The following is a 27,244-nucleotide window of genomic DNA, read 5'->3' on the forward strand; positions in this document are numbered from 1 at the left end:
CTTGCCTGGCTGACTCAGGCAGCTCTTGTCTGAGACCCCTTCCCCGAGGCTCTTGTTGCCTGCCCCCTGGGTAACGTAACCCAAGACAGTGAAGCTGTCTGTGCGTCAGAGACCAGGTCTATGGAGCAGACGTGATCCATAGGCTACCAGTGTGCTGGGCCCAGATCTCTCTCTTTTGTATATCTTAGGATACTTAAATTTAATAATTACCTACGTATAAAAACCTTTTCCAGTTTTTACCATCTGAAGTATTCCTGCTGTTGATTCTCCCGTCTCCCAAATCTCTAGGTCAAAAGGTAGAAAATGCACAGAATGTGAGTTCTTCAGAGCCCAGGCCTGTTCAGGAGAACAAAGGACATGAGAAGAAAGAACATGAAGGAATAACAGTAAGATCTTTTCAAAATATATCCATTTGTCATTAAAAATAAACATACAAATTATTGGCACAATACATAAATTTATTAGTGGTGTGATGCTATCTTTTAAAACTTTTTTCCATTTGAATGTGTTTTAGGGCCAAATGACCTTGAGGCCTTTTAAAGCCTTGCCTACTTTCTATGTAAAATTACAGTCAAATTACAAAACTAGGGAAAAAATAAACGTGAAAACAGAATTTACCATCTGGTCTGTATGTGCCCTTTCTATTTTTAAGGAGCATCCTTACCTTCAAACAAACGTTCAGATTCCCTATTCCTGATACCACTTTAGGTTGTAGCCTCCACCTGACATGAGTTCCTAGATAAGTGAGATGCTGCAAAGATCTGTTACAGTTTCTTTTTTTTTTTAATCTAAAATAGCATTTATTATTTTTTTAAAACACAACTTTAAAGTATAAAGAAGAAAATTAAAAAGTAACCCTAACTCATTCATGCAGATAATTCCTATTTATTCATTTTCTAAGATTAGTATATATGAATAGAAAACTCAGACATCACTGAAAGGTACAAAATAAACAAAGAAAGTCTCTCCCTACTCTGCCCTGCCTGGAAGCTAATGAGTGTTAAATTTCCTCTGTCTTCACTTCTGTAAAGGACATATACCAGTTTGCACATTCCATATGTATATGTATATTATATGTGTATATTTCAATAATCAGATAAACACCCAGAGGCTCACCACCAGCTTAGGAACTAGAATATCTGCAATGTTGTTGCCGTGGCCTGTGGGCTTCATCCTGGTCCCTCAGAGAGCAGCTTTCTGTTGGCTTTGTGTTTATCGTGTCCTTTGCTTTGCTCTATAGTTTTGCTCAAAATGTATGTATCTCCAAACAATATGTCCTTTAGTTTTCCTTATTTTTAAACTTTATAAAAGTGATATTATTGCTTTGTTCACTCATTATTATGTATTTCTAAGTCCACATTGCAGCACGTAGCCCTAGTTCATTGCTTTCTGTGCTGTGTGATACTCCACTGTGAATAGACCACAACCTACTTTCCCATTCTCTTGTTGACAGACATTTAGATTGTTTCACTTTTTTTTTTAAATGAAAAATGAAGCTATGTACATTCTTCATCAAGAATGTGAGTGGAATTGATGAGTCACAGAGCAGCATAATGTTGTCCTTTACAAAAGAATGTGTCTTTTTCCAAAGTGATTGTACCACTTATGTACCAGCGGTGTGTAGAGTTACCATTCATCCACATTCTTGTCAGCACTTACTATCGTCAGATTTTAAATCTTTTGAGTCAGGTGGGTGGAAATGGGATCTCATTTTATTTTGCATTTCTCAAATTACTAATAAAGTTTAAAATCTTTCCTTATGTTGATTGGCCATATGTCTTTCATCTGTTGAATGCCTACTGATGTCTTTTCCATTTTCCTATTGATTTCTTTGTCTTTTTCTCTTTTATTTGTACTAATTCTTTATATAATCTGAATACTGATCCTATGTTGGTTATGTTTCTGGCAAATATCTTCTTCCAGTGTCTGGCATATATTTTCACTTTCTCTATGTTGTCTTTTGATGAACAGAAGTTCTTAATTTTGATATTCTTGGTTATCATTTTTGTGGTTATGGTTTATGAAAATTTTAAAATATCAACTGCACAGGGTTAAAAGTATTTACCTTGTATTTATAAGTGTTTCAGTTTTGCTTTATACAGTTAAGTCTTTCAGCTACCTAGAGTTGATATTTATGGAGTGAGGTGGGGATCAATTTCATTTTTCTTTCCCCACATGTATATCCACTTCTGGGTCCCATATATTGAATTCATTTTTCCTTTATTAATCTGAATGCTACCTTTCTCTCATATATACTGCTTCCCAGATGTGTAAGGTTTTATTTTGGTGCTTCTTGAATCATTGGTTTCTTTGTCTCTGTCTTAATTACCATAGTCCCCCCACTTCCTTCTTCCTTCCTCCCACCCCTTCTAATGGAAGCTATTTTTCTACTATCTTTTGTCTTTCATTGTTGCTGTTGAGAGGTCTTCTGTCCATCCTGTCTATTTGTTGTTCCTTGTTGTTCTTCATCCTTGTCCTTCAGTTTCACCACAGTATATTTAGGTGCATTTTCTTTTGGTCTATACGTTTGTCCTGTTTTGGATATGGTATATGTGCCATGTGTCTTTGAATACTTGTTCTTCCATTGCTTCTGGAAAATTCTTGGTAACCATTTCTTCAAATATTGCCTCCTTTTTGTTCTCTCTGGCTCTTTCCTTCTGGAATTCTGGGTAGAAATATATTTAGACCTTCTCATTCTGTCTTCCATGTCTCTCAAGCCCCCTTTCATATTTTCCATTCTCCTTGGCTATGTGGGTGCATTCTGGGTAGTTCATCAGATCTTCACTCAGTTCAATAATTCTCTCCTTACTCATAACTAGTCTGCTGTTTAATACTTTCATTCAGTATTTTGGTTCAACACTTATACCTTTTGCTTCTGCAAGTTCAGGTTAATTCTTTTCAAGTATATCTTGCAATCTCTCATAATCTCTTGTTGCTTGCTCATTTTTGTGATTGCCATCTTTTATTCCTTTAAAATAATCACAGATTATTTTATTCTAAATTCTAAATTCTTTATCATTATCTGAAATCAGTCTGATATTTGTTGTTTCTGAGACTCTTGTGCATGGTGGTTTATTTATTTCCTTTGCTGTTTGGTGATCTTTGATTGTGAGTTCCTACCTGGCTCATCTGAATCTACAGAAAACCTGGATATCTGACGTGATGAAGTTTCACCAGGGCAACATTTTCATTTGTTTCTTCCAGGAAACAGTGAGTGCTATTAATCCTGGACTCTTGGTCCTTTTGCCACAGGGAGTGGTAACATTAGATTTACCCCTAAAGTAGCCCCATTTCACTGCCCTGGTTTCAGTTTGCTTTGTGGGGTAGGGAGAGGGTGTGGATCACTTGGAGGTTTATTTTCCTTCCTGTGAGCCCCAAATTTTTATGTAGGTTCTAGTTCTGTAGTTGGAGGATATTTCATCTCTCAGAGAATCAGAAGCAGAAGAGCCCACATTCTGCTTTTCAATTAAGGAAGTATCCTGGGTATATTTCCACTGTCATATTAGACATATATTATCCTTCCTTAAGGCTGAGTAATATTTTTTTCATATACTGTTAATCTTCTAAATATTTATGACCTACTTCTGTGTTTTAGCTTAATAATTATTCTGTCCTTTAATTATACATCTTAGTCCCCCCTTTTCATGTGTTTGCTTGTTTAATATTCATTCCTTTAGTTGGCTCATTGAATCCCATGTTTTTCGTATACTCTGAACTGGAGGGCCTTAAATATATATCTTCATTTCTGGCTGTATCCTCCATCTCACCAGTCGTGGATTTTTGTTGCACACTTATATCACATTCTCTTTAGATATTCAGCCCAAAGATGAAAATTAAAATATCAGAAACTTTCTCAAGTTCCTCTATCCATTGTCTGTCCATCCGTCCGTCCTCCCTCCCTTCCTTTCTCCCTCCCTCCCTCCCTCTCTCCCTTCTTTCCTTCTTTCCGTTGTCACCATCATTCTCATGGTCCCCTAGATTCATATCCTTTTGTGATTAAACTTCCACTCCCATGTACAACTCTTATATAAGCTCTCATATAAGCTCTTGACTGTCATTCTGCAGCATTTTTAAATTTATCTTTTCTTCTCCTTTTCTACCATCAAAAGCCTTATCTGCTCACTCCTGGGTCACTGTAACAGTTCCATAGCAACTTCTTAACTCTGTCCTGCAGATAGCCGCTCGACTTACCTTTCTCGTTTTGTTTTTAATCACAGTAAGCTATTGTCTGGAACAGACAGTTGCTCGTTTTGTCAATACTGGGTTGAAATTCCTAAGCCTGATGTTGGCAGCCCACTGGCAGCTGCCTCTTTGTAGAAGGTGGTCGCATTTTCTTCCTACCATTTTCACCTGACTGCCCTGCATGGCCTGCTATAATCGGCTTCTTTTCCTGCACATAGAACTTGCTGATTCCTCAGTGCTTCCTGCCCTGAGTCCCCTCCTGCCTTCTCTCTACCACCTCATGTCTGTTGCTTCTTGAACAGCTACTGTCACTGTGAGCCGATCAAGGTAATGCTTTATTCTGCAAACCTTTTAGAGAAAGTTGACTCGCATATTTTACTACTCTGCATTGTAACCGTTTTGTGTAATTTGTGTATGTTTTGTCTTTCCAAGCCAGTTATGTAAATTTTAGAGGATGCGAATTGCCTCACAGTGTTCTAGTCCCCTGTTTTTAAACCACGGTCCAGTGCTGAGCGGTGCTCAGGAAAGCCTGCTGCACACGTAACGAGGGAAGCACTGAATGACCTTTGGGAGTCTGGGTGGAGTTTCTGCCTTCCCTGCCAGCACCCTGGCCATCCACGGGGACTTAGGCTTCCTGGAGGATTGTAACCGTTATGCATGTGTGCCAGAGCAGAGGTACAAGTAGAATTTCAAAATAAACGATTTCCATATAACTTGGCACCCCTCCTCAGTAGACCATTTTAATTGGATGTCAACTGACAAAGTAGAAGCCTTAAATTTCAGATCTTGTGTAATTTATAATTCAGTTATAGTAATTTGTGAACCCGTATCCTTCCAATGCAAAACGTCATTCAGTTTTTTTCTTGCCCGTTATTATTGTTTGTTTCTTTTTCTTTAGAAATGTGGACTAGAAACTTACCGGTCTTATAAAAATGAAAACTTCCCTGTACCAAATGCAATATTTCTTTCTGTCTGAAGATCTCAGTACGAAGAAGCAGCAGCCCCGCTGAATTGGATTTGAAAGATGATTTGCAGCAGACGCAAGGAAGATACAGAGGGAGACAGAAGAGTAAGTGCCAGCAAATGTGGTCTGTGTTCCTCCAGCTTCGGCGAGGCTGCATTTTGTTCCCTTTTGACTTTCTAACTCGAATGATATCTTATCATCTGAAGACACGTGGTTGTGAAATGGGACATCTTTATTCCTGGGATCCCAGGATGATGGGTGGTTAGTGTGCACATACAGTTGAATAGATCCAGTCAGTTACCTATACCTTCGAGGCCTGTCTTTCCAGCCCTGGGACTTTCTCCAGGTGAGAAGCACAACCAAGGTTGATGTCTGGGTGAGCAGACAGACCCAGAAGGAAAAATGGCCTTCCCCAGAAAGTTTCCCCAGGTTAGGAGCAAAAGCTTCAGAAGTACCTTGAAGTCAATGGCATAAGTGTTTAAAAAATAAAATCTGACTGGGATGCTGAGACGTACCATCACATACTGTGAAACGCAGTCCCTGATACTCCGCTTCCCTGAGGTCTACTGCCAGGGCCCCTCCTTCTTGGCGGATCCTGGTGGAGGGCGGAGCAGGGCCTCTTAGGCTCCACCTTCTAGAGTCCTGGGGCAGTCAAAGTTAGGGACCTAGCAGGTTGGGGACTGGGACAGCTGTCAGTTCTCTGCAGGTGAAGAGCGGACAGCAGATTAGAAGCGGCAGGGCTGGGGGACTGTCAGCGGCAGATCGAAACGCAGCCGGCAGAGCTGCAGGCAGAGAGGGCGGACACCCCGAGTCCTTGTGGAGCAGACGGGATTTGGGGGGCAGGCTGGCTGGGTCTGTTCTGTGTCAGACTGAATAGTCCTGTGAGGCTTCACAGCCTTTGAAAGCATGCTTGTATCATGACAAATTAGAACTTTTTAGTGTTTAAAGGGGAGAGTCTCTATTGAAGAAAACCTTTTGTGTGGGACCCCTCATCCCCCGGTAATCCTGGGTGATTCACCCCAGGTTCAAGTCTAGACGTGAGGCATGAGGTGGAAGGCATCCTCGGGCTCTTCAGCCTGCCAGAATAAACTCGCTTCTGTGGTGGAATCAATTCCCCTCCCCTCCTCCACCCACCCCCGTTTTGTAGTTGAATAAGTCAGGGTAGAAAGCATAAGAACTCGAGGTGATCTTCTCCGTACCTGGGGGATCTCAGTTAAGACCCCTGAATAGGTGCGGCTTGGGCTGTAGGTGGCACGGCCCATAAGGACTGCTTGTGCCCCATGCCTGGAACCTCTGTTTCATTGACCAGGAGCCCCACGCAGGCACCTTTTGAGCCTCTGTCCTGAGAACGATTCCTGCTGGGACAGCTGCTTAGTTCCCTGTGTGCTGGGATTGTGGACATACTGGTTCCTTGCTCTTGGCTGTCTCAGACTGTGTCTCCCATTGTGCCAGGTGACAGTGTCAGCAGTGACCCTGCTCTGGGCTGCAACACCGAGGCAGAGCTGTCCCTGAGCCCGTGGCAGATCTGCGAGGAAGACCCGGAACTGAGCACGCCCACAGATGCTGTGACTGACTCCGATGCCCGCCACTGGTTACAACTCAGTCCCACGGATGCTTCCAACCTCACAGGTAACCAACTGCGTCTTTGAAAAGAGGCGCCAGTGCTAACACCGGTTGGGAGATCCCAGGGTTTGCCAGTTGCAAGAACTCTAGGGGTCCCTCCGCACAATGATGATGGGGGCTCCCTCCTCCCACATGGGTGTGCCGGCCCCAACCCCCTGTTCATAATCAGTTGTGAATTTGCAGAGTCCTATGTGGAGAGGGTGCTGAAACAGTGGTCGAAAAGGGAGGAGGCCTGCCGTGCCGACACCCACTGTCCACCGTGGGAGGAGGTCTCTGATATTCATGCCAAGGCTTTGTGATCCGTGACCAAATGTGATTTACTCTGGAAACAGAGAAGAGTGATTTTTCCACCTGACATGTGTCCTAAATCCAGGATAAGTTAAAGAATTTGGATAGCTTATTGATTACTCTTTTCTTTAACTTTACTGTAGAATGTTTGATATATACAAGATAAGTTGTGAGGCATGTGTAAGTTAGGGACTGTAGTAATCAAATGAACACCAGCAAACCTGCACCCCGTGTAAGAAGTAGAACAGCTGCCCCACCAGTGAGGCCCCAGCAGGCCCTTCTCAAGTCCTTCCCCTCCCGTCATCCTGTGACCCTGTCCCCAATTCTTCCTAAAATCATGCCCTTAACTTCTTTATAATTTTACCACAATATCTGTCTCCTCAAACACTACATCATTTAATTCTGGCTTTAAGCTTTTGAAAAATGTTGTCATATTCTGTATTTTTGCAACTTTTTTCCCTTGAGTATCTGTATTTCTAAGATTCATGAATAGATTACAGATCCGAACTTTCTGGGTCTGCATCCAGGCTCTGCCAAGGAATTGCAGGGTGGCCCTGAGCCAGTGAATCTTTCTGTCCTTCAGTTTCTTTTCTGTAGAGTGGGGTAGGAATCGTCTGTATTATGGGTCGTTGCAGGAATCAATGAGTGAGCACCTGAGTCAAGAGCGCAGAGCAGTATGTGTGGAAGCACTCTGCAGTCTTAGCTCTTCACACGCACGCACACACGTCCTGTGACCCTGGGAAAGTGAACCTCTAAAGGCTCAGTTCCCTTACCTTGTGACAGGGGAGGACGGGGACACCAAGAGAAGTTGGGTTTCTGTTTTGCTTTGTTTTGCTAAGTGTCAGGAGAGACTAGTGTTCCTAGGAGCTCAGCGAGGGCGATGCCGACCATGGCCACTTCCCTCCTGGCCCACTGCATTCCTGCATCCATAGGCGTCCTTGATGAGAACAACAACAGGAAGCCACAAAGCACATGTTGAGTAAAAAGTGGTATTAAAATGCTAAAAGCCATTTTAAAATTAGAAGTCAAGGCAAAACTTTGAACTTAGTTTTTTGTTTTTGTTTTTTTTAACCAGGCAAACTGGTTTTCACTAATTACGATATAAAATTTAACCAGTCCCTGATGTTTTTGGAAGTTCCTAACGGAGTAACATAAAAACTTCGTAAAATTTAGTTTTGGGTAAAACTTAGTGTTGGATAAAATCTTTTATCTATGAGGTAGATAAGACCAAGGAGAATAATCTTAATGTGTATTTAATGTGTATCTTAATTAAGACTAGAAAAACGAGCAGAGAAAAACAAGCCAGTTAACTGTAAATGAGTAACGCATTACCTTATAATGCTGTATATGCCGTCCTTAAGAGATAGTGGACATTTTTGGTCTAAGTATTCACATCTGCCAATGGTAGAAGCCTTGCAAAATCAATGAGAGAATGATTGGCAAAGCCATGTGCTGACTTTTATAAATTATTGGGTAGTATTGATAATTTGTGCTTCTCAAATGTGTGGTTCTTTTGGAAATGATTTAAAATTCTTCATATATATAGTGATACATAGACATGTATAATGATTTTGAATAATAATACCATAAACTTATAAGGGATTTAACAGTTTACAAGGAACTTTGAGGCATCCTCTTTGATTTTTATGGTAAGCAGGCCAAGTCATACAAATTCTGTTCTAGGGATGGAGAAGCTGAGACCCAGAGAAATTGTGTTGTCTCGCTGGGGAGTAAGTGCCGGAGTTGGAACTGGCTTCCAAAGTGTTCTGACTCCAGATGCAGCGCTGTGCCTGCTCGTTTCTTCTACGCTGCTGTTAAAATTACAGCTGCAAACCCCTCTGAACTATTTGAGAATTATTAACACATTTGTGGAATAAATGGCTTCTTTGGGTCCAATATACAGATTGTCCAACGGAAATCATCTTCGTGGTACTATCAAAGGCAATACTGAATTTTCAGTAAGTTGAATTTACTTAAACAAGGACTAGTTTTAATTAGTTTTATTGAAAGGAAAGAAAATGGGGTGATTACGTCTTTTGTCTGTCCTCTGGAAAGATTAGTTCTGATCCCATCTCAGAGTGTGCATGGGACCGCTCAATTTAATAAACTCGTGTGAGGTAATTTTATATGATGCACCCTCTGTTGTGATTAACTCCTCCAAATACTTAGTTCTTCTTTGAAATTCTAATATCGAGAATCAGTACACTCAGTTCAATAGTTCATCTTGTCATCTGTGAAAAGGACAAACCGTAATATGATAAGGTTTAAGGATTATCGCAGTTCTGAATTTAACTTTCTGTTCTTAGGAGAACAATTTCTTCATAAATGGACAAAATAAAACTCATGTTTCCCTGATCTCCAGGACACACAAAGAGAGTGATCCAACAATTTGAGTGTGTCTCTGTTTCTCGTTGAATAATCCTACCAGTTATCAAATGCTTAGAATAGTAAACTGCTTCCAAAATCTTAAATTCCTTTATCATTGGCAAGCTAACAGTTCAGTTTTATATTTGCTTTCTTATTTAAGTCATTTCATGTTTTCTGAGAATAACAGCTAAATTTATGGTGCATTGTTTCACAATATGTCTGGGATTTGTATGGCAAGACATGGAGACATGGAGATGATTGTCATGAAGGAAGAAGTTTATAGAAATAGGGGCACGACATGCCATGCAGGGGGGCACATGAGGAGGCACAAGGGTTAGGGGCAGGAAGAGAGGGGAAAACGTGGGCAACAGCCTTTACTGTCGTTTGCACGGGAAAGGGAAGGCAAGGCAGGCTATGCAGACTCGGGAGTGGCTAGTTGGGATAATTTCAGCAGACCCTAGAGCACAGACACTGGCCCTGGTTGCCTGGTGCCGGACCCCATGGTGATGAGGGCACAGGGACATCCCCTTGATAGCAAGAGCTGGACAGAGGAGGTAGGTGGGAGGCCTGGGTTTGGGATTGTGGGGTTTGCATGTGGAAGACCCACTCCCTGGGGAGTTGTTTGCTATCTCTAGGAATTAACTAACCCTGGGATGGGCAGTCCCTTCCTGGTCAAGGAGGCCCCAGATGCCAGAGCGTCAAGAATACCGAAAACAAGAAATTAGAGTTGACTCGTGCGTAAGCTTTGTTCTGTTGAGCTAATGATTTTCTAGGGGGGGAGTGTTTTTGACTCCATAGGTAAGAATCAGTATTGCTGTTGACCTCATCTCTTATTTAGCAAATAAGCTTATAGTCTAGAAATACTGAATTTGATGCTATAAGAAATAAAAAGATGAATAAGTCATAGCCATGACTGACTTACGAGCTTACCAAAAATAAGACGTTTATCCTGATAAGGACAAATAATGCAATAAGTGCTATGTGATTTATTTAAAAGGAGTTTTAATCACAGGGATTGACAAATAGACTAAGGGAATGGAGTATAAAATACATACTGGATCCACACAGCCACGGAGTCCTGATACACGAAAGAGACAGCATTCCAGGTCTGACAAGGGAAGAATGGACTGCCCCCACAAAGGCCTGTGGGACAATATTTAGCCACAGGGCAGAAAATGGGACAGATTCCCTACCTCCCACCTTGCCCACAGCCAGGTCCCTGTGGATAAAATACTTAAATGTGGAAAGGAAAACTTAAGAACTTTTGGAAGAAAATATCCTCTAAAAGTATGTCTAAGACCTTGGGGTAGGGAAGGCTTTCTTAAATGGGATGGGAAAAAAAAAAAGCTAACCATAAGAAACGTGTCAGTTATTAATTCAACTTCAGCATAAGGAAAACTTCCTTTTCATTGTCAGAGAAACTTTAAGAACTCAGGGTTAGCAGAACGCTGCAGGTAAGGGCCAGCTCTGTTGCTCCTTCCAGGTGCCTGTCAAATCGCTGATACGTTTTAAGATAAAGTTCAGTAAGAAGTGGTTTTCAGCATTTTGCTTTAGTTGGGGGAAGGTCAGTGGTGTCCCCCCCCCCCCCACCGTTGCAAGGTAAGCTTCAGGGGCGGGATTGTCATTGGTCATTGCTCACTGGTCATGTTCACAGCTGATTCTTGGCTCCCAGGACACTACATAGCAGGGGAGGAATAGTCAGGAAATACTTGAATCAGTGAATGAATAAGCTTTAAGCTGCAGGCTGTTGTTTGAGTTAGCTAAAAACAGCAATGAAATTTTAACCTTTTTTGATAATAAAAAATATGTACGATTGCGTTTCCAAGTCTCTTGTTTAGTATATTTATCACAGCCCTGCCTCTAGATGTTGTTATCGAAATCCTTTGACCATTTCTGCTTTTAATTATAACTTCTGCTTTTAATTATCACTGTTACCTGCCACCAAAAGCATTCACAGGAATGGTCTGTCGGCACCATCTGCCGTTGCAGACATTTTTGGCATTTCCACCAGGCTTTGATCTATTTTGAAAACATAAAACTTTCTAAAGGAAAATAACGATGAGAAGTACCGTGGGGTTGCTTGCTCTCCTTTGTAACCTTTAACATAAATGTTGCGTGTGCCTGGGAAGCAGATGAGGAAGGAAAAAGAGGGTCAGGCGGCAGTGACGGTCAGCAGAGTGCCAACCTGTGTCTTCTCCGCTTTTAATCAAAAGTCTAGGCCTAATTTTTCTGGTCCCAGAATTAAGGTGTTTCTATTGAGCCTTTGGGTTTGTGCCGTTGGTTAAGTTTTCAACTCAAAAGGGAAAATCATTGGGCTTCCCTGGTGGCGCAGTGGTTGAGAGTCCGCCTGCCGATGCAGGGGACACGGGTTCGTGCCCCGGTCTGGGAAGATCCCACATGCCACGGAGCGGCTGGGCCCGTGAGCCATGGCCGCTGAGCCTGCGCGTCCGGAGCCTGTGCTCCGCAACGGGAGAGGCCACAACAGTGAGAGGCCCGCGTACCGCAAAAAAAAAAAAAAAAATCATTTCCAAAGCACCAGCTATGTTTCATCAACCCTCCACCAAACCTACACGAGACTGCTGCTGTGTGAAGTCGCCCTTGGGTCCTAAGTGCCTGTTTTACTGATTACCAAGACTTATCTCATGGCTAAAATCCTTTGCATATTTGCAAAGTTCTGAACTTTAGATTGCTCCTGTATTAAAGTCCTGTATGTGTTGGGAGAAAGATGATATAACTTTTATTTGTTTGCAAGACTTCCTACTTTAACAACAACAAAAAAATGTTAATGTCTCTATAGCATTTAATAATAATGGAACAAAAAGATGCTAGGCTAGCATACTAGCTTGCTCATGAAAAAGAAAATGAACTAAGTGTTTGGTGTTTTTAAGGTGAACATGAAATTTTCAGAAATCTCTCAAATCCCGATTCTTAATTAAGTGCTGCTTCACTGAGGAACCATCTACATGCAAAATGTCAGCATCTGTTCTGTTACTTATGCCATGAGTGGAATAATTTTGGGTAAAAACATTTCAACTCATTAAAAAATTTTTTTCACAGTAATATTGAGCATGCAGTCGTTGCAAATACATCGAAAAGACTCCCTGTATTTTGATAATGTGATGGGGGATGCTACCTAGAATTTTATCACTGAGGAATACATTTTTCTGAGAGCAAAGCAGTATTGAAACAGATTTCTTTTTTTGGAGGGGGGGATCCTTCCATAACTGAGAATGTGTTTGCTGGCAGGTAGCAGGGAGGTGTAGGTGATAAGACACCTGAACTCTGTTTACTTGGAGCTGTCACTCAAGGGAAGTCCCAGCCTGACTAGAAGGCTGGAGGCTAATCTCCACCTCAGATGGCTGCATTTTGGGGGTGATGGTTGGGGATGGAGCAAAGCTCTAAGTCACTGAGTTCCCTTACTTTTTTTTACCCCTCAAGGAATTAAAGACTCATGGATGAGAATTTTTCTCATTCTTCTTGAGAAAAATAAATGCTGTATCATGCTGCTTGTTCACCTGGGAGCTTAGGTTGGTTTGTAAGGTTCATTTGAAGCTTCAGCAAACTTTCTTGGACTGTCAGATGCTTGATACTGCATGCATTTTACAGAGTAAATGTGAGGAGGTCAAGCCTGTCTTCTGAGGTTTTGTAAAAGTCAGTCTGAGAGCCCAGAAGGGCCGTAATTAGGCTTTTGCTGTCTATGCAGGCACACTGTGTGGGATTCCGGCTTGGATTATCTGTGTCACCTCAGTTGATTGTATGATACGGATGTGGGAAATACAGATGTGTTTTGCTCTAAGAAGGAACAGTGCTCCTGGATTTGGGAAGATCTGTCCATGACAACATGTACCATCCGTATCAAATCCTCTGTTTCAGGGTCTTGGCATCTTTCCATAACGAATATATTGATAATAAGCTGTCAGCAGCTGTCTCGGGCACAGTGCGGAAAGCGCACGGAGCCCGCCCTGGATTTGCCCTGGTCCCTCCTCCACCCACTCCTCCTGGTCCTTGCCGGCTCTGCTCATCCCTCTACTTGAGCTCCTCGCATCCGTAGACTGTGCTCCCATTTCTATGGTTAGGCCCCAGCAATATATGCACCCAAGATGATGCTCAGCGGTGGTTAATGGTTGCCACCGTGTCTTGGTGGGACACAGCTCTTTAAACCCCCTCCAAAGATTCAAAAGAGAAGCAAAGCAGAGGTGACTTAAACGGAAAGCCAAAAGTAAGATGTGAGAGATAAAAATCAAATCAGCAGCTACAATAAAAATAAACAATTTAAACTTGCAATTCAATTCAGAAACTCTTGGGTTAGGTTGAAGACATAAAATCCAGCCATATGATGCTTACCAGAGGTACCCCTAATACATAATGTACAGGGAGATCCTAAGTAAATAAATAAACACATTGATACATAGGAAGAAGGGGTGTAGCTCTGTGTATGTTAGTCACATAAACTTTAAAGCAGAAGTCATTTATTAGTGACAGCAATAATTCTGAATTTATATGAACTTCATAGCCTCCAGATATATATGAAGCAAAATTTGACAGAATTACTAGGAACTACTGATAAAACCATAATCATAGTAGGAAATTTTAATATCAGCTCTCATTAATAGATGAGTTAAGCAGAAAAAATATTAAAATAGAGAAGATTTACACAATACAATTAATCTTGATTGTAGATCTATATGTATAAAATTTTTTGAACTTAATTTAAAAATACGTGAGATTTTTTTTTTAAAGCACATGGAACATTTACAGAAATTGACCAGTTAGATCATTAAGCAAGCCTCAACATGTCCATGATTTGAAACTGTATTACATTCCATGAATATGATGAAATAAATTCAGAAGAACAAAAAGAAAAGAGAAGAAAACGACATTAAGAAACTAAAACTGCATTTCAAATAAATTAAGTCCAAAAAGAAATCAAATTGTGAACTGGAAAATATTTCAGATTGACTACAGCGAAATGTAGCTGAGTGCTGATATGGAGGAAAATACGTGGCCTTAGGTGTGTACACTAGAAGCAAAAGACACTAATTTATTCAATGTCTTATTCAAAATATTAGGAAAAGAATGGCAGCAGAATAATATACAGAAGTTGACAAAAAAGGAACTAGTAAAGCTAAGTACATAACATATACTAGAAAGCAATAGAGAAAGCAAAGACCACTCTTTAAAAACATGAGTAAAATAGACAATAGGCAAGACAGATCAAGGAAAAAATATTGGGAGTGAAAAAGGGAACAGAGCTACAAAAACAATATAAAATTAAAAAATAATACAATAGGTTAATTCTAATAGAGTTATTTAAAACTAAGAGGACAATTCCTAGCTTTACTGAAGCTTCAAATAAAAGAGAAACTCTCTTTTTCAACCTGTTTCAGACAGGTTGAAACTCTCCAGAGTTAATAATTTTTCACCCCCAAAAATTTCAAGAATTGGAACGCTGCTGACTCTAAAATTACAAAGGAAACTACAGGAAAGTGAGCACTTTTCCAACACAGAATTCTGTACCCAGCCAAACTATGAATCACAAGTCAGGGACCCAAGACTTTCAGACATGAGGACGTGCGCCTTCCTCAGGCAGCCACAGGAAGACGTGGTCCACTAAAAGCGAGAAGCAAGCAGAGAAATACCGTGTGCCGTTTGTGATTCTGGTCTTACAAACAAGAAATGTAAACGTGTTCCCACAAAAGCCTGTATGCAATTGTAGCTTTATTTATAATCACCCAAACCAGGAAACTCTCCAATGTCCTTCATCAGGTCAGTGGATAAACTGTCATACCTGTGGATACACAACCCCTTGGATGAATCTCTCAAATAAACGCATTATGCTAAGTGAAAGGAACCAGACAGAAAAGCTGCTTACTATAGGATTCCATTTATCGGACATTCTGGAAACTGCAGAATGTAGGGATAAAAAACAGCAGTGGTTGTCTGGAACAGAGGTTCGGGGAGGGGACTGACTGTGAAGGGGCACTTGTGGAGTGAAGGGGCTATTTCGTATCAATTATGGTGGCAGTGTGTGGTGACAGTTACACCATCGTATACCTTTCTTACAAGTCCTTGAATCCAAGAAGGGTAAAATTTATTATAAGCAAACCATATACCTCCCCCATAAACCTGAGTGAATAGTAACAGCCACCACAAATGTCACTCCAGCCATGAGGCCTCCCCGGCCACCTTTTTTCATGGCCCTGTTCCCTACCTATCCTGCTCAAGTTCTCCTCCCCACCCCCCTGCTGCTTTATAAAGCCCTTCACAGGGTCTCCAGGAACTGTTCTGTCATCTCTGGGCTGTTGTCCTTTTAGTTGGAAAGGAGCAGAATCATCTAACCTTTCCTCATGGAGCCCACTTTTCTGTCCTTCTGTCCTTCCAAGTTGTCAGCCATTTCACACTTCATCTTATTTTACTCTGAACATGTAAATTTTCAAGCACAGGTAATTTGCATGACAGAAAAAAAGGCTGTAACAATGAAATCAAAATTGCATTTACAGAGTTAACACACATCTTTCCCCACAGATAGCAGCGAATGCCTTGCTGATGACTGTAGCATAATCGCTGGGGGGACCCTCACGGGTTGGCACCCAGACTCGGCCGCCGTGTTATGGCGAAGAATCTTGGGAATCCTCGGAGACGTGAATAATATCCAGTCACCCAAGATCCATGCCAGAGTGTTTGGCTATCTCTATGAACTCTGGTACAAGCTAGCGAAGGTAAGTCCTGCCATCACCTTTTATTCTAATACGGGAACATTGCCTTATCACTTGACATAAAAACTGTGTTGCACGTAACTTCTGAACAGAAGTTTAGATATTTAGACAAAGTACGTTTGACGATCCAAGAATAAATAATAATACTTATAGTTTGGTCATTTTATAAATGCCTAAGAGTTATTTTGTTTAATGTGCAAGTAGACTGTTACTATAGGATATTAAAGAATGGGATATTATACACTAGTTTTAGTTACTCTCTTTATCAAGTGATACTGGTTTTATTGTACAATTTGGAAGAATGTAGAAAAATGCTAAGAAGACAATCTCACCATCCACAGAGAAAACCAATATTAATATATAATCTTATTTCTGTGGATAAACATATTTTTATAAAAGAACTGTCTTAGAGTCCATACAGTTTTCATTCTGGTTTTTGTTTTTGTTTACAACATACATTTTCCCCATGTTAGTACTTTTTTTTTTTCCAAAAACACAGTTCGTATTTATACAGTATAACCTGTGAAACCATTCCTTATCATTTGGAGTTCAGGGAGGCCTCTCCAGGCATTAAGATTGAAGGAAAAACAATGCCCTTGTTTTGTATTAGATCTAAAACCACCACACAGTTCAAAAAGACAGTAGACCTCATGATAAAAGAAAACACTTGTAAATGTTGTAGCTTTTCACTCAACTTACAGAAATTTAATTGGGAGCAGCTGTTTGACCATGGCGCACGTTTCTGAAGTATCATTGGGATAAACTGTGTGTTGCCTTCCCTAAAAGTCTCCTCTTTGTGAATTAGATACGGGATAACCTAGCAGTAAGCCTGGATAACCAGTCTTCTCCGTCTCCTCCCGCCTTGATCCCACCCCTCAGAATGTTTGCATCATGGCTATTTAAGGCAAGTGAATATGTGTTTATTCCTTTATTGTAATTTCCTCTTCCTTCCTAAATTGAGTTTAAAAAATGTAATTGCCCAAGACTGCATGTTTTGAGGACAGGCTGGATCTCACTCCAGCCAGCCCATCCCACATCTCCATCAACAACTTTATGGAAAACTGAAAAGTAAGTGAATGGACAAAATGCATCTGCATCCGGAGTTGATTAAATCTCTAAACGTCTCCTTGGCAGGCGACAACGCTGCCCGGTGCATATAAAGAAGGCAAACTCCAAGCCTACAAGCTGATCTGCGCCATGATGACCCGACGCCAGGACGTGCTGCCCAACTCGGACTTCCTGGTGCATTTTTACCTCGTCATGCACCTGGGACTAACCAGCGAGGACCAGGTATCTGGGACTCCGCCATCGCGGTGGCCTGTCGTTCGGAAAGTGCATGTCACTCTTTGCAGGTGAAATTGGGGTTTATGAAAATACCTCCAAAATGTTGAAATCCTCATTAGTTCCGCGTCTTCTACACCCAGCAGCACCAGCGGCCTTTCAGAAATGTGGGTCTGACTTGTCTCACCGGAGCTGCTTCTCCCCACTGACTCTGCATTTCACCAGCCAAACTTGAATTTTACCCCTTGGCCTGTCCAGTTATGTATGATTTAACGTCTGCCTGTTGTCAGCCTCAAAAATACTTATCTCACCCACTTTTTGTTGGGGTTCTACATTAGCTATTGTATGAAGAAAATGATTTTGGTCATTTAAAAATGTTCGAAAGCTACTGTTTTAGGAGTTAGGATGTTTTTGTGAACAACCTCACCTATAGATTAGGGATCCTGACATCTCTTGATAAGGAGTCTCTCAAAGAAATGTGATTGGTAGTTAAGTTGAAACAGAAGGGCCAAAGGAGCCACTAGCAATCAGCCTTCCTCCCTCGGCCTTCCTCCCTCTGGAAGTCCCCTGGTGGTGGGCAGAGGACCTGGACCGGCAGGAACACTGACTTTTGACTTGCTGTCTGAATATCAAGCAGGCAAGTGAAGAGGTTGATTTGTGAAGCCTGAGGTTATTCTGGACACTATCTGGAGGATGGATTTAGAGATGTGACAGTGGTGGGGTAGAGTAGGAGGCTGGGCCTGGAGGTTAATTAGGAAGTGATTAAAGAAATATGGTTTTTTTTTAAATGGCGAGAACTAAGATGGTAGCACTGGAGATGGGAAGAAGGAAAGGGAAAGGTTTAAGAGGTTTGAAGGCATTTAATTTTATCGCTAAGTCGTCTTGACTGATTAGAGATTTGAGGAGTGTTTCAGAATTTACCCTTTAAATTGTAGATACTTACCAGTGAACTTGAATCATTCGTGAACTACCAAGTAGCCATCCTTTCTGTCTTTATTTGATGCTTTGAATATATGATGCAGACACACGGACCTTCTGATACATGGAAGAGGTCATTCTTTGGATTTGCCAGCCTTACCTTGGGCCCTGTTTAAAGCTCTTGTAAAATATTCCCTGATAAACACTTCGAGCTTCAGTCACTGAACTTTCCTTCTGAAGTAATAACCATACTGTCCTACTGGGTTGTCTCTGTCATATTCGCTCCAATTCCAGCAGTGTGCAATGGACATCTGTAGAGCAGAGACTGGACTTAGATGCACAGGCTCGTTTATTTGCTAAACAAATGTAGAAATAGAGACACATAAGTAGACCTGTTTGTACTCCTTGCTCAGATATTTTGCAGCCATCATTGCGGACGGAAGCATGTTTTACAGAATGATGCAACTCAGGGCATGTGGAAGATTAAGGGGTAGAAATAGGGAAGAGAATTAACTCACAGATAATAATGAGATCCCTCAGTGACAGAACCAAGAGAGGAAGGTTTAGTTAACAACGCTGTACTTTAAAGCAGTATTTTGCTAAGATTTGCAGGAAAAACATCTACTTGGAAATGATAATCAACTGTAGAATCTTCTTATTTAATAAAAACAAATTTGAAGTCAGAATTGGGAGATTGGGATTGACATACAGTAATATGTATAAAATAGATAACTAATAAGAACCTGCTGTATAAAAAATAAATTTTTTAAAAAATTTGAAGTCAGCTGTAAACAGTATTTCTAGAATGAGCTTTCCAGAAACTCACATAAGGAGGTGTGTTTAGAATCCTCTTTCTATTTTAAATTGTGTTGTAGTGAAAATGAAACAATAAAATGAGATGAACTCTGTATAACATTTGAGTACCCAAAACATTATTTCAAAAATGGGATTTTGGGACATCCCTGGCAGTCCACTGGTTAAGATTTCGCCTTCCAATGCAGGGGGTGCGGGTTTGATCCCTGGTTGGGGAGCTAAGATGCCACATGCCTCATGGCCAAAAACCCAAAACTTAGAAAAAACAGAAGCAATATTGTAACAAATTAAATAAAGACCTAAACAAATTTTTTTTAAAAAAATGGGATTTTACAGTGTAGAAAAAGGAGTTTTCAAATTTTATACTTAAAATAATTTTCACATTTAATGTATCCCTTATTTTTGGTTAAGTTTGATCTTTTGTAGTTCACTGTAAAACGCGTCAGTCTTAAATGATGGCCCATTGCTAGCAGTAATCCCAACATTCAGACTTCTAAGAGAAAACGGGGATATCATAAATCTCTATTTTCTAAACAGCCTACTGTTTCGACCATTAGAAGCTTGAGTTGTTATGCGTTTCATAGAATTGACTGTTTTGCTTTAACCTTAACAATTATTGGTATATGTTTTAGAAGCCCTGACTGTCTGCCAAACAGAACTACTCTAAATAAACTTTATTCCTGTGCCAGAAGAAAATTACACAGAAGGCTTTCTAATGAAAGAAACTTTTCTCATTTAAGTAAGAAATGTCTCCGGTAATTAGTTTAACTTTTGGTCCACATGTCTAAACAGGTCATGGTGGTTGCTCCAGAACTTACATGACTTCTGGAAACACATGTTATATTAATTATAAGAAAAGAAAGCATTTGCTCTAGAGAATAGAGTTAAATTCAATGTTTTAGTTGATGCACTGTGCACCTGCAACTCGGACCATCTCAGGGCTGTTTCCATCTTGTGAGAGTTTTCAAAGAGCTACACTTCTACGTAGCCTGGCACTAAAAGCCTTCGTTCCTGCAGAGAGAACCTTGTTAAAATGTTCCTTATTTTTTAATAAGTAATAGCAAATCATTTTTAGATTTTTAATATTTATAATTTTGTGTTCCAACAAAATCCAAAGTGAATTTCCTCCTTTGGCCTCTGGGTGGCACCCTTGTCTGCAGGACTCTCGGCTGACTGGTTCATGGACCACACTGAGCCTTAGAACTGCTGGGAGACCCAGCGCTGTGGGAGCTTGGTGCTGTGGCCTGGCCGCTTTACAGATGCTTTCGTAGATCTGAGAGTAGCAAAATCATGCCAGTGGTGACTAATAAAGTGTTGAATTAGAAGTAAGATCTAAAATGTCAAATATCTTTATTCCAAATGTAAGAGTGCTTATAGTAATTGAAGATTTCTTCTCGTTAAAAGAAAAAAATTGTAAAACAGGTATGATTGTGTTGTGTTACAATCATATAAAATCACAATTTCATCTAATATAATAGCAAATTAATTGTTTAAATAAATACAGTTATTTCTATATTTTAGAAAGTAATAATACGTATAGCAAACAGCCAGAATTCAAAATGTAGCATATTCCAAACCAACTGTTCTCAATGTTGCTTGGACCAGTTTTTTTTGTTTTGTTTTGTTTTGTTTTTTGCGGTACGTGGGCCCCTCACTGTTGTGGCCTCTCCCGTTGCGGAGCACAGGCTCCGGACGCGCAGGCTTAGCGGCCATGGTTCACGGGTGCAGCCGCTCCGCGGCATGTGGGATCTTCCCGGACCAGGGCACGAACCCGTGTCCCCTGCATCGGCAGGCAGACTCTCAACCACTGCGCCACCAGGGAAGCCCGATTGGACCAGTTTTAGCTATTCCAGTCACTCAACAATGTCATAGGTAAAACAGGGGCCTTACCGAGTAGTATTTCCCACAGTACGTGTACAGTGGAAGTTTACAGTTTATTAGTATGATTGAGAAAACGCTTTGAAATGGCTTTATTCTTCCTTGACTATGAACTTTTAAAAATTTGATTCTGTTACTGATTTAGAAAATATTTAGGATCATAAAAACTTTCGGAAATAACTATAAATTATGAATAAGATTCAGGATGACGTGCAGGACTGCCCAGACTGCCTGTGAAGGGGTCTTCCAGCTGGCTTCATTCTGTCCTGCTGCTTTGTGTCTGGGGGGGGGGACTGGGCAGGGGGGTGCGCGGAGGGTCTTAATTTCCCCAGCACCCCAGTGCCAGACTGTGTGCTGGGAACTCATGATGTTGTCCCATCAATTCTTCTCTGCAGTTCAGTTAGATAAATATCACAACCCGCTGTATAAATAGCTAAGGCTCAAAAGATATTGAGGACGTCTGCCCAGTGCCACACATAAAAAGGGCTGTGAGAATTCACAGGCAGCCCGGCTTACTCCACACGGTCTGCCTTGCCCATTGACTCACACCAAACAGATAAGCTCACCCGACTCACACTGTGCAAACAAACAGGCCCTGGTCGTATTCCTTCTCCTTCTTGTCTCCGCTGGGCTTTGGCCTCGGTCCTGCCCCACCTCCGAATCCTCCTTACCAGACTTTCCTCCCACCCCAGCCTGCAAACACCTTCCCCAGTGGCCCGCCCGGCTCCCCACTGCCTTCTGCTTCTCTTCCAAAGCTGTTCCCGGTTTCTCCTAATACTTAAGCAGCTTTTTCACCTCAGTCTCCCCCAAAGTATTTGGACATGAAAGGATTTGGATTTATTAAATACAGGTCCTATTAATTTCATCGTTATTTAAAACATATGGAAAGATCAATATGTGTGAAATGGAAAAGGACAGCTGAGGAAAGAAATTTTATTTTTATGTTTCTGAGAACATATATCAAAGACTGGAAAGTTTTCTTTGCTTAAAATAAGTAAACTATTTTTTAACAATGACTTACAGATTTAATGTCTTAATGCGATTTGTCTGTTAAATACATCAAAGTTAAATTCACTTTTAAGTGCAAAGTTTACATCAATGCAAAATTATTGTTGCAAATTTGCATATAGAAATTTTGGGAAATGTGGGTCTGTGTCGTTTTCATCTATGATGTTGTATTATCGTGACTTGCAGCAAACCAAAAAGCACGAGGCCTCTCTCAGGTGGGGAAATAGGTTTTGTTCCACCCCGAGGTGACCATCCAGCTACAGACTTGAGCCCTCACCATGTGAAGTCATGATACTGTCAGGTGACAGTTAAGAGCGTGGGCTTCCAGAGATAAACCCATGCACCTATGGTCAACTAATCTATGACAAAGGAGGCAAGGATATAGAATGGAGAAAAGACAGTCTCTTCAATAAATGGTGCTGGGAAAACTGGACAGCTACATGTAAAAGAATGAAATTAGAACACTCCCTAACACCATACACAAAAATAAACTCAAAATGGATTAGAGACATAAATGTAAGACAACACTATAAAACTCTTAGAGGAAAACGTAGGAAGAACACTCTTTGACATAAATCACAGCAAGATCTTTTTTGATCCACCTCCTAGAGAAATGGAAATAAAAACAAAAATAAACAAATGGGACCTGTTGAAACTTAAAAGCTTTTGCAAAGCAAAGGAAACTACAAACAAGACGAAAAGACAATCCTCAGAAAGGGAGAAAATATTTGCAAACAAATCAACGGACAAAGGATTAATCTCCAAAATATATAAACAGCTCATGCAGCTCAACATTAAAAAAAAAAAAAACCCAATCCAAAAAATGGGCAGAAGACCTAAATAGACATTTCTCCAAAGAAGACATACAGATGGCCAAGAAGCACATGAAAAGCTGCTCAACATCACTAATTATTAGAGAAATGAATGCAAATCAAGACTACAATGAGGTATCACCTCACACCAGTTAGAATGGGCATCATCAGAAAATCTACAAACAACAAATGCTGGAGAAGGTGTGGAGAAAAGGGAACCCTCTTGCACTACTAGTGGGAATGAAAATTGATACAGCCACTATGGAGAACAGTATGGAGGTTCCTTAAAAAACTAAAAATAGAATTACCATATGACCCAGCAATCCCACTCCTGGGCATATACCCAGAGAAAACCATAATTCAGAAAGACACATGCACCCCAATGTTCATCGCAGCACTGTTTATAATAGCCAGGCCGTGGAAGCAACCTAAATGCCCATCAACAGATGAATGGATAAAGAAGATGTGGTACATATATACAATGGAATATTACTCAGCCATAAAAAGGAACGAAATTGGGTCATTTGTAGAGACGTGGATGGACCTAGAGACTGTCATACAGAGTGACGTAAATCAGAAAGAGAAAAACAAATGTCGTATACTAACGCATATATGTGGAATCTAGAAAAATGGTACAGATGAACCGGTTTGCAGGTCAGAAATAGAAACACAGGTGTAGAGAACAAATGTATGGACACCAAGGGGGGAAAGTGACAGGGGGGTGGTGGTGTGATGAATTGGGAGATTGGGATTGACATATGTATAAAATGGATAACTAATAAGAACCTGCTCTTTAAAAATAAATAAATAAAATTAAAAAAAAAAAAAAAGAGCCTGGGCTTTGAGCCTTTCTGAGCACCAGGCTTGGTGTCCCTCTGATGAGCCAGGTGACCTGACCTCACTGTGCCTGGGCTCCCTTATCTGCAAATGTAGGTAATTAGAGTGCCGCCTTGGAGGGCCGTCGGGAGACTTTGAGGGGGCAGAGCGTGTAACGCACTCAGTTCAGGGCCTGGATGCGACAGCGCTCAGTGAGCACAAGCCCTCGCAGTGACACTGAGGACAGGGATGGGACAGCAGCCCCTCAACCAACCAAGCCCGTTTTATTTTTCCGATATCTTAGGGTGTTGATGTTTTTCCCCTTCCCCATATATTTTCTTACTTTTAAACATAATAATTTGAGTAAAAAAATGTAACTAGGCATCGTGGAATCTCAGACCATGGGGAGAAGTAACCCCTCCCCCTGCCATGGGTCAGACACAAGGAATGACATCTCCAGTTACCCTTTTGTGACTCGACCGTTTCTTGTGTGTCCTTGGCCATTGGCTCCGCTTCCACCTGCTCCCCGCCCCAGGCAGCGTGCCCTCTGTGGGATGGATGCCGGAAAGCTGGACCCTTGCGGCCCAGTCGACATCCAGCCAGGTTCCGGCCCAGCAGGGGCCCCGGTGTGGCTCTGGACAGCGGGCGGGGGCGGGACAGTTGTGCTGGGGCTACTGCTCGGGCACCTGCGTCACTGGCAGCCGAGACCCCGTGGGAACCACTCCCGGTGGCTGGGTGCCTGGCTGTGCAGGGTTCCCGAGTGGGTCCTCCCGCATCCTGTGAACCCTCTAACACCCTGGTAGAAACCCCCCTCATCTCAGTCTCAGCGAGGGGAATCTGTCGTCTGCAAGTAAGGACCTGGCTTTACCAGTGATGCCCTGCGAGGCACCGGTGGTACGGGTTCCACACGGCTCCATATTTCAGGCGCTAAAGGCACTTGCAGCATTTCTTGTTTTCCCCTTTAATTTGTTTTGTAGCCGAGAATATTTAACTTGTTTTAGGAACATTTTGCTTTCATTCAACTTTACATTTCAATTCAACTTTTCATTCGACTTCATATTTTAATGAATCTTTTCCACACCAATGTTAAAGAAAACATAATTCTAAACATCACGTATAGAGTGATAATTCTATCACAGAAGTCAAAATAGTTTGTGATTTTCTTAGCGGATGTTACAACCTCCTCTCATGAGGTATATGATGGAATAATATAATAATAAACATACATTTGTAAAAAGATCCCAAGGGGGCCCTCAGTGAGCATAAGACTCAGCGGTGAGCCATGAAAGCAAGGTGCAGGGGTGACACTCGTAAGTTGGCCATACCTGACTCTTTCAATAACCCCAGACAGCCTGTATCATGCAGTGATACGTAATAATTGCATCACCTTTTCTCAGACAGAGAGTTGTTCTTTGCTGGAAATTTAGATATAACTAGAACCATGTATGTTAGATATACATAAATTTATAAATATATTTAAGGCTAAACATAAATGAGCATTCAGCTTCAGAAAAAGTGAAGAATTACATGTCCGATTAAGGACCTGATTTGTCTCCTATCCAAGGAAATAATTCTAATACATCTCTGAAGTACTTCTGTACAGTGAGTGATTTTTACCAAGGTTTGAATTCATGGGATTTTAACTCAATGCTAGCAGGACAAAGTGCATATTGATAAATTTAAAGGTCCAACTGATATTTAGAGGATTAAATAATAACCTTAATGTGTATCAGTAGAGGAACTTTAGAAGTCTACCTTAAAAGCTTTACTGAAATACAGTTTTTAAAAACTGTAGGGTTGTACAATGAGTAAAAAAAAGACTAATTCCAGGCCTTATTCCTAAGGTTTTTAAGAATGGGGAAATGTATATTCCAAGACTTCAGGGTATCCTATGGCTTCAAAATATATTCAACTTTGACTTTAATGGAGGACAAGCCTCGTACTGGCAACTCACAGACCTGGGCATTAGATTCAGCTCTGTCCCCTGCCGGCCATGGGGACCTTGCCTGACCACAGGTGGTCAAGTGGATGAGATGGACTGGAGGACCTCGGAGGCCCTCTCTTGAGCATTATTGGGTCCTCTGATTTATTGTTAGGCATTTTATTATTAGGGTCACATTGTCCTTTCCTAAATACAGTAAAAACTTGAATAATCTTTTCCTGTTGAATATCTTTCCCCACCACAATAAAGATCTAGTCCAGTTCTAAGGGCATATCCAGTGGTACGAGACCCACAAATAATGAGTATCCGTGATATCCATCCACTTGTGAAAAGGGCCAAGTGAGTGACACACACACACTGTAGGGAGGGAACTGTGCTCAACACCCCTCGAGCTCAGTTGGCTTGAAGGCAGCTCACAGGGGAGATGGGATTTGAGTAGGATTTTCAACGATGGTTAGGATGACAAGAAGCAGGGTGGGATTTCACGAGCTGTGTTGAAGGAACAATGACCAGAGTGGTTTTGATTTAGTGCCACATACGTATATGGACGTAATGCATGGACGAGGATCCAGGCAGCCCTGGAGAGAGCCTTGGTTCAGAGCCATGTTCGTCCCACAGATAATGGGGAGCTGAGCACAACACTCAACACGACGGAAAAGCATGTTAAGAAGTTTAACGCACAGAGGTTCTGTGGGATGGATTAGGGTCAGGAGAGAGTGATGGCAACAGGCATAGAAAGGGACCAGGTAACGCGGGCCCAGCAAGGGTTTATGTATGTGTGTGAATTTATTTATTTATGTGTGTGTATACCTGTCTGTGTGCATATATATATACTTGTGTGCACGTGCGTTGTGTGTATTTTGTGTGTGGAATATCGTGGACCAGTGGGGTGTCCGACTGAGTGGTAAGTGCCCCGAGAAGACAAGGTCTCCTGACACTATTCTCATGATCTCTCAAAGCATACGTTGGTTCAGAAAGGCAAGGTGACGAATTGAGAAAAGGTGAGGGCAGGGTAGGACGGGACCCCCTCCTCAGCATGGACATTGCAGCACCAGGGCAGGCTCCACAGGTGTGTCAGGATACAGCCAGGGGTGTCCCCAAAGAATTCTCGCCTGTTGGGAAGTAGAAATGTACGGGAAAGATTTCCAGGCACGTTTTCTCTCCACATAAGAGAACGTGTTTTCTAATCCTGTCGGCATTCAGATAGATGATGTGCAAACTGTAGATTTATTTACAGTTATTAAAGTAGAACTTCTAAAAGTCTCAGTTATTTTGTGTTATGTTAGCCAGTTTTGCTACTGTTTGGTTTTGAAAGTAATTAGACACTTAAAAACAAACTCTTTTATTTTTCTAAAAATATAATTCCTATTAGTTTGAATTTACTTTAGTCAAGTTAAATGATCTTTTATTGAAAAAAGAGTTTACTGTAGCAATAAACAAACCTTTCAAGTTTGACTTAGGTTTGACGGAAGAAGACCGCATGTAAGGATAGGCAGCGTATGTCAGTCCTCTCTTGACATGTATCGTTAAGTGAATAATAATTCTTATCGTGTGCTTGTTGTACAAACTCAGAGTGATGAAGTGTAGCCTGTGTCATAGGGTTAGTCTTCTATCATCAAGTAACATCCACTGGTTC

The 27,244-nt window shown here is 41.3% G+C and overlaps 1 protein-coding gene across 6 annotated transcripts in view; it reads left to right on the top strand.

The window, feature by feature from the left end:
- The window catches only part of RALGAPA2 (Ral GTPase activating protein catalytic alpha subunit 2), a 283,235-nt gene that overhangs the window by 111,450 nt on the left and 144,541 nt on the right, over positions 1 to 27,244 (top strand). For all 6 annotated transcript variants that reach the window (XM_029222062.1, XM_029222063.1, XM_029222066.1 and 3 more), the window contains 6 exons: positions 289 to 386; positions 5,161 to 5,251; positions 6,599 to 6,775; positions 15,950 to 16,143; positions 16,946 to 17,044; positions 17,275 to 17,430. In XM_029222062.1, coding sequence (XP_029077895.1) covers positions 289 to 386; positions 5,161 to 5,251; positions 6,599 to 6,775; positions 15,950 to 16,143; positions 16,946 to 17,044; positions 17,275 to 17,430 — 815 coding nt within the window. The remainder of the gene's footprint in view (positions 1 to 288; positions 387 to 5,160; positions 5,252 to 6,598; positions 6,776 to 15,949; positions 16,144 to 16,945; positions 17,045 to 17,274; positions 17,431 to 27,244) is intronic.

This window comes from Monodon monoceros, unplaced genomic scaffold (genome assembly GCF_005190385.1).
Source record: "Monodon monoceros isolate NGI ecotype Baffin Bay Population unplaced genomic scaffold, NGI_Narwhal_1 Super_Scaffold_13, whole genome shotgun sequence".
Lineage (NCBI taxonomy): Eukaryota > Metazoa > Chordata > Mammalia > Artiodactyla > Monodontidae > Monodon > Monodon monoceros.